This window comes from Semicossyphus pulcher, unplaced genomic scaffold, assembly GCF_022749685.1.
Source record: "Semicossyphus pulcher isolate SPU_LCO1_2020_fin unplaced genomic scaffold, fSemPul1.0.p SCAF_25, whole genome shotgun sequence".
NCBI classification, from domain to species: Eukaryota; Metazoa; Chordata; class Actinopteri; order Labriformes; family Labridae; genus Semicossyphus; species Semicossyphus pulcher.
The window spans coordinates 415,185-433,710 of record NW_027211699.1 but is presented as its reverse complement, the minus strand read 5'-3'; the positions used below and the strand labels follow the sequence as shown (position 1 = coordinate 433,710).

The window sequence follows — 18,526 nt, the reverse complement described above, 5'->3', positions numbered from 1 at the left end:
CCGGGGGTGACCCCGCAGCCCCCCAAACACTTCCTGGGTTGTGGCTGCAGAGGAGATAGGGGTGATCCAGGCCCAAGGACATGATAAGCTTCTATCAGCTATTTCACAGCCTCCAGGTCCCTGCTCCCTCTGTCCAGGGTGTGTTTGTGCCAAGTTGGACTTGGTGGTCATCGAGCTCATTTCTCCCACATTAACTCCACTAATGTCTGCTAAATAGAGAGATCTCAGATCTGGGATAGACACAATGCAGCGAGGCTGACATACTGAAGGGACGGGGATGCGGTTAGGGAGGAATTCTTGCATCTACTCCACGATGTGCCAACATGCCTCCTCCTAAATCTTGGGCACCTCTGCCACCTCCTACCAGCACCAATCCCCTGTCATCTCCAGCTACAACCCCCTTCCTCTTCATTTTTCATACACCCCCAGTGGGCCTGCACACCTGGGTCTCAGTCTCTCGCTCACCCTTCCTCTCGCAGTGTCTGCATGTCTCTTTCCCTCTCTCTCTGAAGCTCTCCCCTGCAGGCGCCCCTCACTCAGCACTGCACGCCGTAAACACCCGCAGAAGCTCTGGCGAACCTCACAAATTCAGAGACAGATACCAGTTAGCATTTCATCTTCACACTTTAAACACACACAACATGCGCGCTGCAGAACTCTGTAATATTATACCTTTTAATCTCACTCATTTGCAGCTTCGGCAACTGGGTCATCCGTGCCCGGGTTGTGCCCGCAAGAGTCAGAACAAATCACAATTGGTTTAAGTTGTCGTTCCTCTGAATACATTGAAGCATAATTTGATCCAATTAGGAAAATAAATAAACAATATGCCTTCTGTTCCACAGCCTTAATGCACTTATAATGCATTCCCATCCCCCTACCTCCACCCGGCTTGTGAAACAGACATGTGATGGAGGGTGAACCCGGCAACTATAAACCCAGCTTATGCACATTTTATTTGCAGAACAGTTGATTGATGTATTTTATAATAAACTCTACCAAGTGATTTAGGATTACATTTTTAAACTGATAAGTTGTATATGAAAATACATCTTTTAATGAGGTTAATTTCTTTAGTATTTCTTTTAACAGAACTTATTTGGGGTCATAGTTAATTTACATTATTGTCACTTAAGTAACATTAGGCCTAACACACTTAACATTTATTGGGAGTGGACATACATGTTGACCTTATTACACTTAATTGTACATTTACTTCACTATAGGATCCTGCGTGGTGACTGCTGGGGTATTTGCAGCTCTCATATAAATTGCATTAAACCATGATGAGTGACTTTGGCAGGTGAAAATTCGCAGGTTTGATTGAAACATTTCTGAGCCTACATCCCTTGAAGCATCAGCTCAGGTCAACAATGATGAGTTTGTTGTTCCACCATTTTATTTTCTCCCTCTCTCTTCTGTTTTTTCCTCCTTTTTTCTGGCTGTGTGAGCTCTAGCGCGGTGACAGATGGCGAAACCCTCCTCCTCCTCCTCCACCACCACCACCTCCTACCTCCTCCTCCTCCTTCTTCTCTCTCTCCCCTACTCTCTCTCTCTGTGTCTCTCTCCCCCCGCGGGCAAATCTCTCCGAATGCGGGCGCATGTCAATCACCGGGCTCTCATGTGATGGCTCTTGCCGGTGACGTGCCAGCCATATGGGCGCTGGCATCACAGCCTTAGCTGGTATGTAACCCTGTCCCCAGTAGCTCACGGTTGCCACACGCGCACTCACACACACATATACACTCACGCATGCATGCATACATGTACGTACTCACTCACACATATACACACAGAGGCGCCGAGACGCACGTTCTTTCACAAGCTCCGGTTATTCGAGCGCGCGCGCGCTGGGAGAGAAGAAGCACCCCTTAACAAGCAGTGAGAGAAAGCCGCGCGCTGCCTGCACCTATACACTGACAGGGAGCGTTGGTTCGCTCACTCGTGCGTCCCTGAAGATGGTCTGAAACTCGAGCGCGTGTTTTTTTTCCGCCCATCCCCTGTCAAGAGCTCGTGCCGAGGTAAGTTGGAACATAAACAACAATAGCAAAAAAAATGTGGATGCTGAGATATCGGTCCAAAATGGAGGAGAAATTAATCCAATTAAGAGATGAACACATAATGGAAGGTGCTGGTGCGTGTTTTAAATAGTTCTAATTTACTGTCAAGCGCTTTTTGTTTAATTAAGCACCTTTATGGCTCACAGTTTGTAGAGTAAATGCTAACCTAGTGGTATTTAAATCTAATGTGTATGGTTTGTAGTCTGCTTATTGATCCACATGCCGACAGTCTGTTTAGATCTGATGATGGCACACGTCTAATAAAAAATCATCAATGGATTTACCAGGTATTTCGTTCTATTTCGTTAGATTTCCGTATGAGCGCGCTTGCACAAATACTTCCTCACTCCCCCCGCTCTCCCTCCGCGTGCCCTTCAACTTTTGACATCCAAATCTACCTGGATTATAAGAGCTGAGATCAAATACCAAGCCCGTGTCAAAAAGGCACCCGTCCCCAGGACCCAATATCGCTCCTGCAGGTTCGTTTCCAAGAAAAGGTCCTGAGGATCGGAGTAGCCCCTCAGCGGCGCTGTAAGGCTGTAAATAGATCATATCGGACACTAATTTGATTTAGAGATTCCTGCGTCTGGACCCTGAATCAGAGAAACAAAAGAGGATGAGAACGCAACATAAACATTTATGTGGATTATTTTTGACATCAGCATCATCAGCGAAGGACGAGCTCGAGCTTAATGGGAGATTTATTGATGATTTTGTCGCTGATTTCCCCGTTAAATCTCAGAGCTAATGAAAGGGTGGGACAGCGCCATTGACGTGACAGGCAGAGTGCAGCGTGATTTATCTCTGATTGTCTTATTTTATCATCAACAATCTATCTCCACATAACATTGTTTCAACCTCAGTGGTTGCTGTTAGAGAGGAGATGCTGTATTGCGGGGTTTTGTGAGATTGGAAAGCCCAGTTGTGTTTTTATATTTAACGAGGGCTAAAGGGATACAAGCGATTTCCATCTGTAAAAGGGTTATCGCAAAAGTGCTTTGAAATCATGCACTCGTGCATACTGAATTATGTGTGAAATCTATTTCGTGTTAGCTGCATGCTCTGTTAATTAAACGTTGTTGTGTTTTTTTGCTTCTAATTGAGCAAACCTCCTGAGCCTGAGATTTAAAAACGAGATTTTGCCCCTGGCACACCCCCCGAGATAATTAACCAACCATCACAGCCTACCTTACGCTGGGCTGCAAGTCACTCTGCTGCTGCACTATAATAACAGAACATGTTAGGGAGGAAGCCAATGGAGGCTTATTGAAGCTGTCAAAGATCGTCTCTCTGTAGTTCTTTTTTCTGGGATGGGACTGCACTTACTAATCAAGTGGTAGGATGATCATTTTGTTCCTTATTTTATGTTTATTATTAAGCACGTTTGTTTGCTATTTGATTGTTAATAGTTAGTTGCTTAATAAGTGTACAACTGCGGTTCGTCGTAGTCGAGCCTACAATGATTTGAGGTATTTTTAGAAATATTTTACAAGCATTTTTCATTTGAAAATACGTAATTATTTGTATTATTATTATTATTATCTTCTTAATAATTTTGTGGTTTCTAAATCTGATATGAAACAAGCATGAATAAAAACGTGATTGTTGCGTGTAAACTAATGTATATAGGCCCTGGAATTAAACCTGCTCTCATATATCCTTTTTACAGCCTGAGTTAGGGTTTGTCTGTAAGCCTTAATTTAATAATCAGCGTGACTTTAAACGGAGCTACAGCCGATCAATTAAATAAAATCCCCCTTTGCCTCCTCTGAGGAGAGGTGTGTGCTGTGGATGAATAGTGCTGGAATGCAGCCAGGAGTGTATATGGGCGTCAGGAGGAGTGAAAGTGGGGGCCCCCATGGGACCTGTAATGTGGCCCCTGCCGCTGGGACCCGCTGCGAGAGGACGCGACAGGGCACACGGTGACAGCAGGGAATTAAATGGGGATCCGTCTGGCTGCAGCCCAGCGCAAAGCTTAAAGAGCTGATTTCTCTCTTTTTTTTATTTGCCACAAATGTTCACGAATTGTTCTTCAGATATTTGATAACGAAAATGTTGGATGTCAGTTTTAGCGACCTTTCACTCTGAAACAAAACACAAGCAGCGACTCTTCGATAATCATTTAAAGGGCCCAATATTTGGACATTTCTGGTTCGTGCGTAATTGCGCATTTAACCTCACACGAGTCTGTTTTTTTGCTCTTATTAAGTCAATCAGACATAGATTCCTTCGTTTCCTTATTGTGCATACTTTGTGCTTTTGAGGCCTCATTTTCAAACGCTCTTTCTCTTCTCTTCAGAGCCACGATGTTGACGAGGCTTTTCAGTGACCCCTCGCTGCTTCCCGAAGTGCAGAAATACTCCGACTGGGCAGAGGACAGCGACGACGATGACTCCAAGGTTAAAGATGAGGACAACGACACCCAGGACGGCATGGATGAATCAGACCTGAGGGTGGGCAGCCGGACGCACTCCGAGCTCGCCGGAGAGGACGACGAAGACGACGAGGTGGAGGAAGAGGATGAAGGAGAGGATACAGAAGGAGATAGGCCCAAGAAAAGGGGCCCCAAGAAGCGCAAAATGACCCCGGCCCGGGTCGAGCGTTCCAAGGTGCGCCGGGTAAAGGCCAACGCACGGGAGCGGACCCGCATGCACGACCTGAACTCTGCGCTCGACAATCTGCGTAAAGTGGTGCCATGCTACTCCAAAACACAAAAACTGTCAAAAATCGAGACTCTGCGTTTGGCCAAAAACTATATCTGGGCCCTTTCGGAGATATTGCGCTCTGGAAAAAGACCGGACCTTGTGGCATACGTGCAGACGCTGTGCAAGGGACTCTCCCAGCCAACGACCAACCTCGTGGCGGGATGCCTGCAGCTCAACTCCCGCAACTTCCTAACCGAGCAGCAATGTCAGGACGGGGGGAGGTACGGGTCTGGCTCCTTCTCCATGCATTCCTACCCTTACCAGTGCGCGCGTCTCTCCAGCCCCCACTGCCAGCCGGGCTCGAACTCGCACCCGCTGAGAACACACGGCTACTGCTCGGCTTACGACTCTATGTACGGAGGGAGCGGATCCCCGGAGTATAACAGCCCCGAGTATGAGGGGCCACTCAGCCCGCCGCTGTGCATCAACGGGAACTTTTCCCTGAAGCATCAAGGCTCTGCGTCCCCCGACAACGAGAAGGGGTACCACTACTCTATGCATTACTCCGGCCTGCCGGGCTCCAGACCCAGCGGGGCCCACAACCTGGTGTTCGGCTCCTCTGGCTCCCGGAGCGGCATTCACTCGGAAAACGTCCTGCCTTACCACGACATGCACTTACACCACGAACGGGCCCCTGTGTACGATGAACTGAACGCGTTTTTTCACAATTAAAATCAGAAGCCTTGTGCGTCCCCTTACAATCAACAATGTAACACGGCACACTTTGACAAGCTGACCTGCCAGGATGTGTGCATTCTGAAGAGACTTCATCAGTGTTTTCCTTTTATTTATTTCCTGTCTAATTTTGGTTTTGCTATAGTCAGATATGTAGTGGAGGGTAATCCATAACTATCGTTTTGTCACCATTATTTTTCAGCAATTTATGCTGAAATAAATCTCCAAAAGGCAATGTGATAAACAAACCATACCAACATCTACGATGATAAGGGAACTATAAGTGTTTTAAAGTGTGAGTTGTGTTTGTATCGGTGGTTTTCGCATTTTGATGACAGGAAGTCAAAGTTTACCCACTAACTTATTACCCTCACTGGCTACAGCTACACTTTGTAGGTTTTCCACTGATCTGCAACATGAAATAAATCAATGAACACACTAAGAAAAAAGCACTCGCCTGTACGTGCGAGATTTGGGAGGTTGTGGGGTTGTTGGAAATGATGCAATCTAAAGAAATGCAGACTACAATGCTGAACCGAATATAATGTGCTCGTTGGGTTGTTCTAGAAGAATCTGTTCTCCGGCAAATCAATCGTTTCGCATCTATGCAAAACCCAACGGGAGCACAGCGCGAGGCAGCAAGGCCCGGATACACACTGTATGTTTCATCAGCACTGTGGCTGCACGCACGGCTGCGCACACACAGACAAACATGCACGCAGATGCACATACGCACACACAAACAGACAGACACACACACATGACACACATTTTGGAATGAACACCCAACGAATCTGACATTTGCTGGGCTGCCAAAATGTTTCATTTCCCCCCAAAATCATCAAATTCAATGAACTGACTTTTTTCTCACGTTCTTTTTTCTCTCTTATTTATTCATATTATTCTTCTAATTGAGCCATTGCACTGTATTTTAATTTCAAAGTCACTATGGGTTCAATATTTCGTTTTGAATCAGTTTCTATTATCATTATTATTATTGCCATTATTATTATTATTATTGCACGTATTTATTGTGTTGTTTTTGTAATAAATGTTAATAGTCAATGGAAATGAAGGGACCCCATGTGTTGCTGAGCATTTTTTTTCCATAAAATTCAAGTCTTTCAACTTTGTATTCAACCAACTGTGTGGTAAAATAAAATGACAATAAATGAGACTGTGCAACTTGATTTTTTGTTCACCTCTCGTGAGGCCGTGGCTTCATATTAAACACACAATACTCTCCTCTTTGCATCTACTCTTCACATTCGATCGATAATTCGTTTTTACGCAGACTTTTAAAATGGCACCAGCATCAGAAGGCTTCCGGAGTAGTTGAAGGGTTTCAGTCTTTTGGGGAACATTAACCTGCACCAGGTTTTTTTTATTTGATAATATAAGGCTGTAAGGCTGCGCGTGCCTGGTGCCACAACCTGCAGGAGTCCCTCACAGAGCCTCGGGGCCTTTATCTAATAAAGTAGGACATGAGGGAGAGGGCAGTGTTGCCATTTTTCCTGATGAAGTAAACCGGTGCCAATGCGTCATTTGTGCTTGGCAGACGGCTCAGACTTGCAAAGCAGCTTTTAAAAAATGTATGGCTGATTTAGATTGCACACCTCAGGATGGAAACAGATTTGCAGTAAAAATGTGGAGAATACAGGGCGATTATAGTCCGGACATCCTGTTAACAAACACAAACAACAGGTTAACTGATGCCAAGAATTGCATTCAAGGTCATCTCCATAATAAAGGGGGTCTGCTTCATGTCCTCTTGGCCACTAAGACGAGGTATGAAGAGGGAAGTGTTTCAGCACCGCGGAGAGCTCCTGCAGCTGCCGTTTCATTCCAGCGGTTCAACACAGTTAAAAATCGACTCTGTGCAAAATGCTGAAGAACACACACACTCTGGAGGTCTGACACAGACTGGACGGCGACAGAAAATATTTTTTTCGATTCCTTAAACTGCCACCGTCAAGGCTGATCTATTAGTAGGCCTTGTAGATTTTCTTTATATAATTCTGTAAAGAACATTTACATTTTGCAGCATTAGCAGGACAGCAGGGGACACAGCTTTGTTGCACTGATGAAGTTTGGACATCAGTTATTTTAAAATTGTAGTAATGCATTAAACATCACATATAAATTATGAAGTGGACCCCCTTTCACAGTTTCCCCTCTTGTTACACACATCTCATATTTATGTCATACATTTATATGACATTATAAATATATGGATTATTCATCTTGGGCCTTTGGAACCAACTTAATCATCATTTAATATATCCACACTGGCGCGCACACTTTTACAAACAAATTGGCTTAAAGGTTAAATAATAAGCTTCTAGAAATATAGAAATTGTTAATAATGCTCCAATAGATAAGGGTACACACACACACACACACACACACACACACACACACACACACAGTGCAAGGGGCAGCCGTTGCCACCCCGGCTGGGTTTGGAGCGCTGCCCCGGGACCCATATGTTCCCCAAAATGTCCTGCGTGCTCTCTGCTGTAAGGACACACGCAGGCTTTGGGTGGCGACTGATGATGATGACTATAATATTCGTGTTAATATCAATACATGAAGCAGCTTAAATCTGATTGTATCCCATTTTATTCTAAATAAAACAGCGTGGGCATCAGCTGTGGATTTCAGCCCAGGGCGCCCACTGGTCTTGTAGTTTTGATCAATAGAAAATATTGACATTAAAGTTTCTAAAGAATCTGCTATTAATAATTTCCTATTAGTCATCGATACTACCAACCTCAGCCGGGATTTTAATGTCTTTATATCAGCATACAGAAAGAATAGGTAACGACTTAAACGACTTTTGTATTAGACAAATTTAATGAAAATGTGAGTTAAAATATAAACAATATTCTAACACAACTAGAGCGCAATAAGGTCCAAAATTAACCAACACATCAGCGCATTTTGGACGGTTTTTGGAAGTTGGGAATATTTTTAAAACATAGTTGGTAGCATGTTCTTGTGCCGCCTGCTGATCTAATCGGTAAAAATAAAGACGAATAAACTTGTTTTTGATTTTTATTTCGAATATAAAATCAGTGAAGCTTGAGTTTACACATGGCACTTTATACAAGCCTACTGCTTATTTAATGTCGCACTTGACAAAAGTGGTACAATAAAAAAAAAAATCTACGAAATGTATTAAAACTGTTTAATATCAGTCCGTTGAAAAGCCTCTTGGCAGGACGTTTGAGAAAAGTGCCTGAAATATTATTTTTTTTTCTATTAATTTGGGAATCAAATTTGGATTCCTGGCAGTCTTTAGGTTTCGTTTCCTTTTTTTCATTTTAATTAACCTCAGTCCTTTAAGTTCAGTATAAAAGCTCTATTTTAAATCAACATGTTCCATTTGGCACGCGCCTCTCTCTACCTGTGAGCGCATTCTTTTAGAAGAGTCCTGGGTGGGAATCAAACCTGCAGTTCTGCAGTTCAGGCTGCTTTCAAAGAGTTAGTTTAAGGCCTCTGTTTTCTTTTTGGCCTCATCAGCAAAGTAAAAAAAAAGTTGCATGCGTTTCTGCAGAAGCAAGCCCAAAAGTGAATCCGGGGAGCAGTGGGAGAGGGCATCTATCAAAATACTCCCCGACCCCCCTACTACACCCCCACCACCTCCTCTTCCTCCACAGTCCGGAGAGAGTGAGAGAGAGAGAGAGAAGGAGAGAGAGAGGCTGGCAGGCTGGCGGAGGAGAGCCGTGCCAAGTCCCTTAATGTTCCCCAGCAGCAGCAGCACCAGGAGCTCCGGAGAGGACAACCCAGTGTGTGCGCCAGTGTGCCAGTTCACCGGGCCAAAGTGGCACTGCTGGGAGGAGTCGATGTTTCTTTCCTAATTTTTGCAGCATCTGTTCATTATCCAGGACGTTTAAAAACGAGAGCGCTCATCCCGAGTAACCCTTCTGCATACGCACGCGAGCCCTCACGCACAAACACAGGAAGTCGGTTTTGGGAAGAGTTGGGCTATGCGTATTTTCCCTCTAATGTTGTGATGTGCACGAGCTCAAGCATTACAGAAGGGTTTGCTGCATCCAGTTCCATGTGGTAACCTTGCAACAAATCAGATCAATAACAAAGTTCAAGTTTTAAAAAGTCCTGCCTATTTCAGGAGTTTGCAAAAATATAATGTTTAGCCTCAAAGGAAATACATTTAGTTTAGTAAGTGCGCAAACTTATCACTGCCAATCAATCGTGCAGTGAAGGCATTTTAATTTGAAATTACAAGGCTGTTCTTCCACAGTCTTGTAGTAATGCGTGTGTTTATTTGTGACAAAGACATGTCACACCTTTCTTCAATAAAGGCAGAATAAGATAACGTGTTGTATCTGGGAGGACGGCAAATATGAAGGAACTCACAGGTGTTTTGTAAATAACAAATCAGCAGCTGAGGGATTCAGGGCACCCTTGGATTTTTCCGCATTACTTAGTGGAATTTAATTTGTTTTTATTTTGGATAATGAATTCTTTAATTTTCCTTAATTCTGGAAAGTCTGACAAATAACTCACAATCGCAGTCAGTCAGTCTTCAGGAGAGAGAAAAAAAAACTTCCAGTGACACTCTGTGCTGCACTCAGGATGAAAAGTGAGTGAATGAATCTCGCTGTTTAAATTATCATCTCCGTGCCCACTCTTTTTCTCACTCAACTTGGTCGGGAAAAAAAATCAAGAGTGTTTGTCCGACATAACAGTCAATAGTGCGATTATCAAAATGTCACAAGTACTATGGTGTGAATTCTAATTAACGTCTAGCAGAAATAAAAACGGAGTGTTTGTGCAGAATGCAGATATCACATCATGATATGGATTGAAATATGAGGGGAGGGGGCTTTTTGGATTCAATGCAATGGTGGGTAAGATAATCAGGTCAGGAGATTGTGAGTATTTGCAATCTGTCAGTGATTAAAATCAAACCATGCAGTTGAAATGGACTCGCATATGTTTAGGAAAAAACACACACACTCCGATCACACGTGAATAACTGATGTGCCAAAAAACTGCATCGGTACACTTTAACTTCTCTGGCATCCGCGCACACGCAGTGCAAACTAAAATGTAACACATGTGTACAGAGGAAACAATCGTGCAGACTCAGGCCAACCTCTTTGCCAGACTTCATGCCAGTGCCCCCACACTGCCAGACACGGGAGCGGGCCTGTCACTGGCAGGCCATTCAGAGGAAATTCCACAACATCTGTTTGTTATCACACAATGGGGCGCGGCGCGGCGCGGGCAGTGGGGTAGAAGACGAGGCAGAAGCTAAACTGAGAGTGTGCTACCGCTGGAGGTCCTGCCAAGGGAGAAACGAGGGCTTCAGGAGGAGGAGGAGGAAGAGGGGAGGAGGGGGCAGGAAGTTGGGGGGTAAAGAGGGCAGGGAGGAAAAGGGTAGGGGGATGAAAAGACAGAGGTAGAGATCCGGGTGAGCGCCAGGTAGGATTCAGGCCTTTGGATGGTGGCCAGATAGGTTTTGCCGGGGTTTGGCTGGTGCCAGATGTTGGCGCGCGCGCGGGGGGAGAAGTGTTTGTTCACAGAGTTTGACTGCAGAGCGTGCGCAGAAAGTGCTCTTGACCTGTCCACCTTGTCCTCACCGAGGCCCATGAGTGTCCGGTGGCGGGGCGTGGCTGCGTGGCCCCTGTTTAGGAGGTTAAGTAGGAGCGCGCACGGGAGCACAACTGGATCAGAGGGGGGGTCGTTGCTGGTCTGCACAGATGGCATGTGTGCGTGCGAGTGTGCGTGCGCGTGTGTTATGATAGGGTTGGATGATGCCCTGGTCACATGGGCAGCAGTAATTGGCCTCCATATTGACCAGTTTGCAGCGCTGGGGGCGGGCGGTCTCCCAGCTGGACCTGTCAGATGGCATCGCATCCACCTCACTGATCACCCCCCGGACGACCTCCGCTGCTCTCCCCCGTTCGCTTTCATCTCCCTTCTCCTTTAGCCCTTCATCTCGCCTCCTCTCCGTCACCTTCCGTCACCTTTAATCTTCAGTGGCCCGCCTTCATGGCAATCAGGGATGACCTGTCATGTCCATAACAGCCTGTCTGAACTTTCCACAGCTCCTCCAAACTTAAGGACTCTGTACTTTTGAGTTTTAGCCAGGAACACGCTGGCAAACTCTTTCCTTGCAGGGACAGAGTTGCGTTCTTGGTTGATTTAAGTGGACTGTTATAACTTTGAACCATGACCTTGAACATAGCTGTAAGAGTTAACTAAAAAAAAGGTTTTCCTGTATCAATTTCTTTTGGTTCAGCTGCTGCTGGTGATGCTTTTTGTGGATGACAAGTTAAAAATGCACATTTCCCCCCCTGCATATGCACAACTGAAAAGCATTTAGAATAGATTTGGGTTGAACTAATTTTGTACTTTGGACTCTCGAAATGTGGTCAAAATCATACTGAGCATCTTGAAAGATCTTTTACAAGAATATTACAATTTAAAAACATGAATTTGATACACTTTCTAAAGAAAGAAAAACATGTTTAAGTCATAAACTACATCTTGACTTGCTACTTTTGCAGTGTAAGTTTAAAACAGACCTTTGTGTGTCTGACTGACTTCTAGCATGGTGTCACCCTCCCACCCGGAGCAGTCATGGTGTGTGTTTTGCTGCGAGATGCCCAACTGTGAGGAGTTAGCGCTATAGAAAGGATTTCATCCCAGACTTGGCAGGGGAGGGTCTCTGGGTACGTGGAGAACAATCGTCTCTCCTTCGGTCCTGTCAGCCAGAAAACACAGAGAGCTGGCACACACTCAGTGGGAAAAGTGCGGGATTGACAACAGGGATGGACACACACACATTCACACACACTAATGCCCATCCCTTCCTCGCAGTACCAAAATGGGTTTTGATGGTGCCGCTGGGGATTGTGGGATGACAGGCTGGTTCTGGAAGTGGATGGGAGGACCTCATGAAAATAGTCTGTAAAAGGGCGACAGTGTCAGCCTGCTGTCAGACGAACACACAGACAGACAGAGGGCGAGGAAGGAGGAGGAAGAGACGGATAAAGAGGGGAAGAGATTGGCAAAGCAGCACAATCCTCTACCAGGGAGAGCTCACATGGGAATACACGCTTAAGAGTTTCCGTGTATGTTCAGTATACACTCGTGGACAAGTGTCTCCATCCTGCAGCCCCTTTGCTATCTGTGTTTTTGTGCACATGTGGATGCAGGAGTGTCACTGCATGCTGTGTGTGCATGCATGCATGTGCGTCTTTACGCGTGAGCAAGAATGAGGAGGAGGAGGAGGAGGAGGAGGAGGAGGGAGAGGAGGGAGTAGTGTGTTTGTGTGTGTGCAGAAGGAGGAGGAGGGGGGGCATGCACGTTTAAATTCTGTGACATCTGTTCATTACAACTAGAGTGTGTTTATTTTTATACAGCCAGCCACAAGCAGAGAGCTCGACTGGCACCGCTGGTTAATGTACCAGCCCGCTACGACAGCAAAGCAAATGAAATATTAACCGGCAGACAGAACGAGAGGGGAGATGAGCAAGGACAAAGGGAGAGGAGAAAGATAAAAGATAAAAATGATAAGATAATATGTGACAAAAAGGCACACACAGTGTCTCCACTCACGCACACAATGTCCCCATTCTGATCTAATTAAGGAGGAAGACGCGAGCAACAGCTCTTAGAAGAAAGGCTGTGCAAAACAGCACTCTGTTTGTGCTGCTGCAAGATAGAAAGGAACATTAAAAATGTGCAAAATCAGGCGAGGCTGTACGGAAACGGGTATGTTACGGTATATATAGTGCAAACTGGAAGCAATGCATGTTCAAGGCACAGAGGACACACAGAGGATTAATCCAGAAGGAGTTCAACCATACTTCAGTATGAAGGTCACTTCCTTTCTTAATTAAACTTGATTGGTCTTGTTTTGAATGTACTTATATTGTTTCGGTCCTTTACTTGGTTCCTGTTTCCTCTTCGGGAGTTTAGAGAGTTATCTGTCTGGATTGGGACAGGACATGTCTGCATATTAAGTCAAGATTCTTAGCGTGGGGCCAAAGTGTTCAAATTCAGTTCCTGCTGCACCGAGAGTCATCAGCAGCAAACTAACCAGACACTAACACCCCTCTAATCAACCAGACCTTTGCATCAACAAGCCCCCACAACCGAACCCCTCCCCTCTTCTCCCACCGCCCCCTAGACCCACCACTGCCCGGCCCCACTCCCGTGCTCCCCTGGGACGGCCTGCTCTGGAATGCCGCTCATGGGGAAGAATCTCGCTGCGGGCGCTCAATATGTCACATGTGTCTCAGAGAGCGAGGGAGAGAGACACACAGAGAGAGGTGTGACAGGTATGCTGTAGTGCTTTTACAAGGCGTTGACAGGTTTTCTGTGTCTGTATTTGTGTGTGTGTGTGTGTGTGTGTGTGTGTGTGTGTGTGTGTGTGTGTGTGTGTTTGTGTGATTGTGTGTGACAGATTCCCAGATTAAAGGTTTAAAGGGTTCAGATTAACAGGCTCAGGACACTGCGCCCCGCTCTGAGCTAAAGGGAATTAGGATGGCATTAACGTCTCCTCTGCACCAGCACATTAGCCATTCATTACCGTGTGGTTGCACAATGAGTACCAGGCCGCCCCTCATTCCCCTCTGTGTTATTGCATTCACAACAATGTTAACATGCAGGATGCTTTGTTATTCATAGACCATTAGCATTAGCATAGTTTAGCTATCACTTATCATCAGGCAAGCGTCACTCGTCCTTTATTTCTAAAACATCTGCAGGAATTAAGAAGAAAGGATGCAGTCACTAAATTACTATGAAAGACATACAGTTCATCTTTATTATATCACGTGACAGCTGAAAATAATCACGGTGAAAGCCAAAAGATGGCATCTGCACTGCGCTGAACTTTGTGCAGGATCACGTCAGATATCTGTGGCATGAAACCAGCGTGCCTGTCAGGGGTCTCTGGTTGGGCTGGGTCAAGAGGTAAGAGGGCCACCTGTATTTTTCCGAGTTACAAATTACACAGAGACACAACAGAGCAAAATCTGTGTATGTTACATGGTTTAAGACTTGTTTGGGCAAATATTGTGATTATATAAATGAACACTGGAATAGAACAAACCGACATTGCCAATTTCAGACGCAGCGAGCCAGAGACAAAACGAGCCTAAAATTAAAGAATGGCTCTGTGAGAAAAACAGATCTGTAAAGGTGTTTATACGAGCATCGACTTTTACGACTAATATTTTAATATTGCACATGCTGTTTACTGTAAATTAATACATTTGGAGCAACAGGATGGCAATGTCTCTAAGAAATTCTTAACCATTGCCTTACTTCATAAACACAAGTGTCACATAATTGTGGCGTTGTTAAATTTGATGCTTAAAAAGTCAACACCCACCGGCTTAGAATTGAAATAACTTACACAGAACAGCTCGTCTAATTCATTCAGGCACTGCACTGCTCTGCACTGCAAACTTTCACCGTGTTTTCGGCGTGCCTCGCCGTGCCAAGAGAGATGTGAAGACATGGATTGACACACCATCTCTCCTCCAAAGCCTTCCTCCTCAGCCTCGCCAGATTAAGGGATTACCAGGCAAGGCGAGCGCTAAAGCTGGCTAATTCTCACCCAAGCACAGAGAGCTAAGGCTACCCAGAGCCCCGCAGAGCCCGGCAGAGCCCTGCAGAGCCGCGCGCTCTCCTCAGAGCAGCTGTGTGGTGGAGGGAGGGACGGAGGGAGCAGAGGAAAAGAGAGAGAAATCAAAGCATCACAAATATTATTTTCTTCCTGTTGCACTGATTGTCAAATAGTACAGACCACTAATGGTTTGCACACAGCAACTTTTATACACTAATTATATTAAAAACTGTTAAACAGTTTCCCTTTTATTTCCCTTAATTTGTTTGTATCATCATCTTTTATTGTTCTGTACTTCTACTATGAATCAAACCAAATCAAGTATAATTGATTAAAGGAAGTTAAACATAAGACAGAACTATATTTGTATTAAATGAGATCCTAAGTGAAAACGTGTTTATGACGTTATAGTGTTTAGGGTCCATCTAATGTCAGAGGCAGGTCACACTGACTTACTTAAAGATTGTTCCACTTATTCAACATGATAGATGTAGGGGGGATAAACCACGTCACACTCTGAAAGGTTAATTAATTAATTAAGGCACATGAAGTTAATTTGGATAATTAAAAAGCAAACTATTTCTAACTGTAGTTTTTTCCTTATATATGACTGATGTTATGTTTTGTATGACATTGTCCATCACCTCACCGGTGACGATGTTCCTGCAAAGCAAAGAGACGCCAATCATGTCTTCATCTTGAGCAGAGTCTGTCAAACCTTTCACAGTTTTCTCTGCTGCTTTAAGAGGTTCATAATACTCCTCATTATGAGGAAGTGAACAAGAAAATGTGGCATTGATTATACTCTGTACTAAGCCATTAGAGACTTTGTTCGTTTGGATTGTAATTTTAGGCTTTCATTTGTCAGAGATCCAAGCTATCAACTATCCGCGCCGAGGCTTTAGAACAATATTTACTACTTCACTTGGACGAAGGTTGGAAATTTGGCGGGACACAAAGGCAGACAATGAGGTGCGGGGAACGAGATTTCCCAACAGTGTTCCATCACAAACACACACCCATTCATCTTAAGTTTGGGTGCACTTTGGAGGGCCGGGAAGCAAGCAAACGACATCCATCTCGGTTCATGTACGGTAAACAAGCGGAGAGGCGATGAAAGAGAGAGAAAAGAGAGGGATAAAGACGGAGGAAGAGAGGGGCCACGGTCTGGGCGCGTGTTCTCCAGCGGGCAGAGGACAATGCAAAGCTGGCAGAGTCGCTGCCTCGTGCCAGAGGGAATAGAGTGCCACATGGTGCCCCTTATGAGCAGGGCCAGCCTGGAGGGGGATGTGGGCCACAATGCACGTAGGCGTGTGTATTTGTGTCTGCTTTAAGACATCCATACACAATGTAAAAAAAAGAAAGAGACAAGAAGGATGTATCGTCAAGTTTTGGGTGTAATACATGTAGATTTATGTGTGTGTCAGAGTGTAAACTGGTTGTTTGAGTGCATGTGTGTATGTGGAAGGTGGAGGGGATACAGAGAGGTGGGGCACAGGGTGTGTGTGTGTGTGTGTGTGTGAGGGTGGGGGGGTGGGGGGGGAGTCCCAGTTCCCTTTTGCATCTTAAATTCCTCAACATCTGTTCAACCCTTCTCTGTGGTAGCAGCAGCGGGCTGTGATGTCTGTGTGTATGTGCGTGTACAGATGCATATGTGTCTGTCTGCATATGTGCACGCTCTGCTGAAGGTGCTGGTTGTTACCCACACCTTAATTAGAAGCAGACAGAGACTCATTTTCAACAATACTTGCAGGTAATGTGAAGCGCTCGGAGTGAATACACAACCAGAAGCTGCAACTTCTCCTCTGCTCTCAGGTCTGTGACCCAAATTACATCTTAAAACCTTTGATCAAAACTTATACGTGTAGCAGATCTGATAACAACATTGAACTATTCCCTCATCAAACACAGAGGAGAGGATGAGGACTGGGGTTCAGGCAGGGCAACATATGAACCAAGTAGGTCAACCTAAACGGCCCAGGAGTGTGTCCTAGCTAGCGCTGGTACGCCTGAATGCATTTAGGGCTTTAGTCTTCTAGCACAGATTTGAAGAAGTCAGCAAAGGATGTGGGTTAGCATTAGCATGCCATGTGCACTTATGAATGTGGAATGACAAAGATTTCTGAGATGAAATATTTAAGTCCTGTGTGCTATCTCTTGAGAGAGCGCAACGAGAACAGCTCTGCGGCTTTTCAGTGGTTAAATCAGTCATTTTTCCTGATGGTTCTTGAGTGGTAGGAGTGATATTGTGACGTTTATTAAAGGTGAGGCAAGTTCATTAAGTTTATTTATGTATATAAACACTTCCTCCACTACTGCCTGTCATGAAGCACACAATCTGCACACACACACACACTAATCCGCGACCTTTCAGACAGACACTATCCGTTCAGCACCCCTCACTAACCCGGTGCCAGTCTTTTGCCACCTTGATGCCAAGCCTGCCAAACTTATGTCACATCAGAGCAGACCCTGTGTCAACTCCTCACAGGACATATGCCAACCCAATGCCCTCCACATGCCAACCTCATGCTACATCGGTGGCAATCCTCAGACAACAATATGCCAACAATGGACCTCTGCTTTGGCCCAGTGTGCAAGTCCCTCGGCGGCGGGCACCAGGAGACACTGTATGGAAGTGGAAAAGGTCAAAAGTCAGCAGTGAATTAGGGTTCAAAGACAAATCTGTCGTTTTGGTTCTTCTTCAGTGGATGCAATTAGCAGCGAAATCCTGCTTCCAAGCCCTGCTTAAGCTCTAATCTCAGAGTCTGTGGGCTCCTTCCAGTCTGCCTGTCTACCAGCCTGTCTCCCACCAAAGCCCCTCACCTCTGTCTCTCTCTCTCCTGATGCCTGCTGGCACTTTGGGAGCAGTGCCCCTCCAATCCCTGTACCCCCCTCTCCTCCTCCCATCCTCCCCTCCCTCCCTCCCTCCTCCTCCTCTGGATGCCAGCCGACGGCCCTCACAGTGTGGCACGCCATCTGCTGCCGCCCGCCCCGGCAACCCATCCACCCCTCCCCTCCTCGCTAACTCTAACCCCCCACCCCACCCCTGCAGACAGCAGCTACCCACAATCCCCCTCTGCCTCAGCCGCGCAGCGCATAGAACAGGAGGCTTTCGCACAGATCACTTCACCCCACAATGCCCCCGCCAGAAAGGAGGAAGCTGGGGAAAGTGTGAGTGTGAGCGTGTGTGTGTGTGTGTGTGTGTGTGTGTGTGTGTGTGTGTGTGTGTGTGTGTGTAGTTGAGGCGGCGGGGGCCTTACAGAGAAAGTAGTCAAGCTTTTAGTTCTGCATGTAAATAAAAACCGCACACATACTGTATATGCAATGCACACACTCACACTATAAAACACATGTTACAACTACTTCAATTTTTGGTTTCTTGCTGAGCGTGCATTTGCAGAAGACACACACACACACTCTTTTCTCAGATGCGCACAAACACAAGTACTAACAATTTGGCTTCCTAA

The 18,526-nt window shown here is 45.5% G+C and overlaps 1 protein-coding gene across 2 annotated transcripts; it reads left to right on the top strand.

Moving 5' to 3' along the window:
• Positions 1–1,706: 1,706 nt before the first annotated feature.
• Positions 1,707–6,611, top strand: LOC138604113 (neurogenic differentiation factor 2-like). Of its 2 annotated transcripts, none has more exons than XM_069675963.1 (2): positions 1,707–2,021; positions 4,360–6,611. In XM_069675963.1, the coding sequence occupies exon 2, from the start codon at positions 4,367–4,369 to the stop codon at positions 5,435–5,437; it is 1,071 nt and encodes a 356-aa protein (XP_069532064.1). In that variant the 5' UTR covers positions 1,707–2,021; positions 4,360–4,366; the 3' UTR covers positions 5,438–6,611. The 2 variants fall into 2 exon arrangements, with proteins under 2 accessions (XP_069532064.1, XP_069532065.1); XM_069675964.1 differs by lacking the exon at positions 1,707–2,021 and adding an exon at positions 3,306–3,396.
• Positions 6,612–18,526: the final 11,915 nt, after the last annotated feature.

Excerpts from the sequence above, each read along its gene's own strand:
- LOC138604113 (XM_069675963.1), top strand. The coding sequence starts at position 4,367 with ATGTTGACGAGGCTTTTCAGTGACCCCTCGCTGCTTCCCGAAGTGCAG.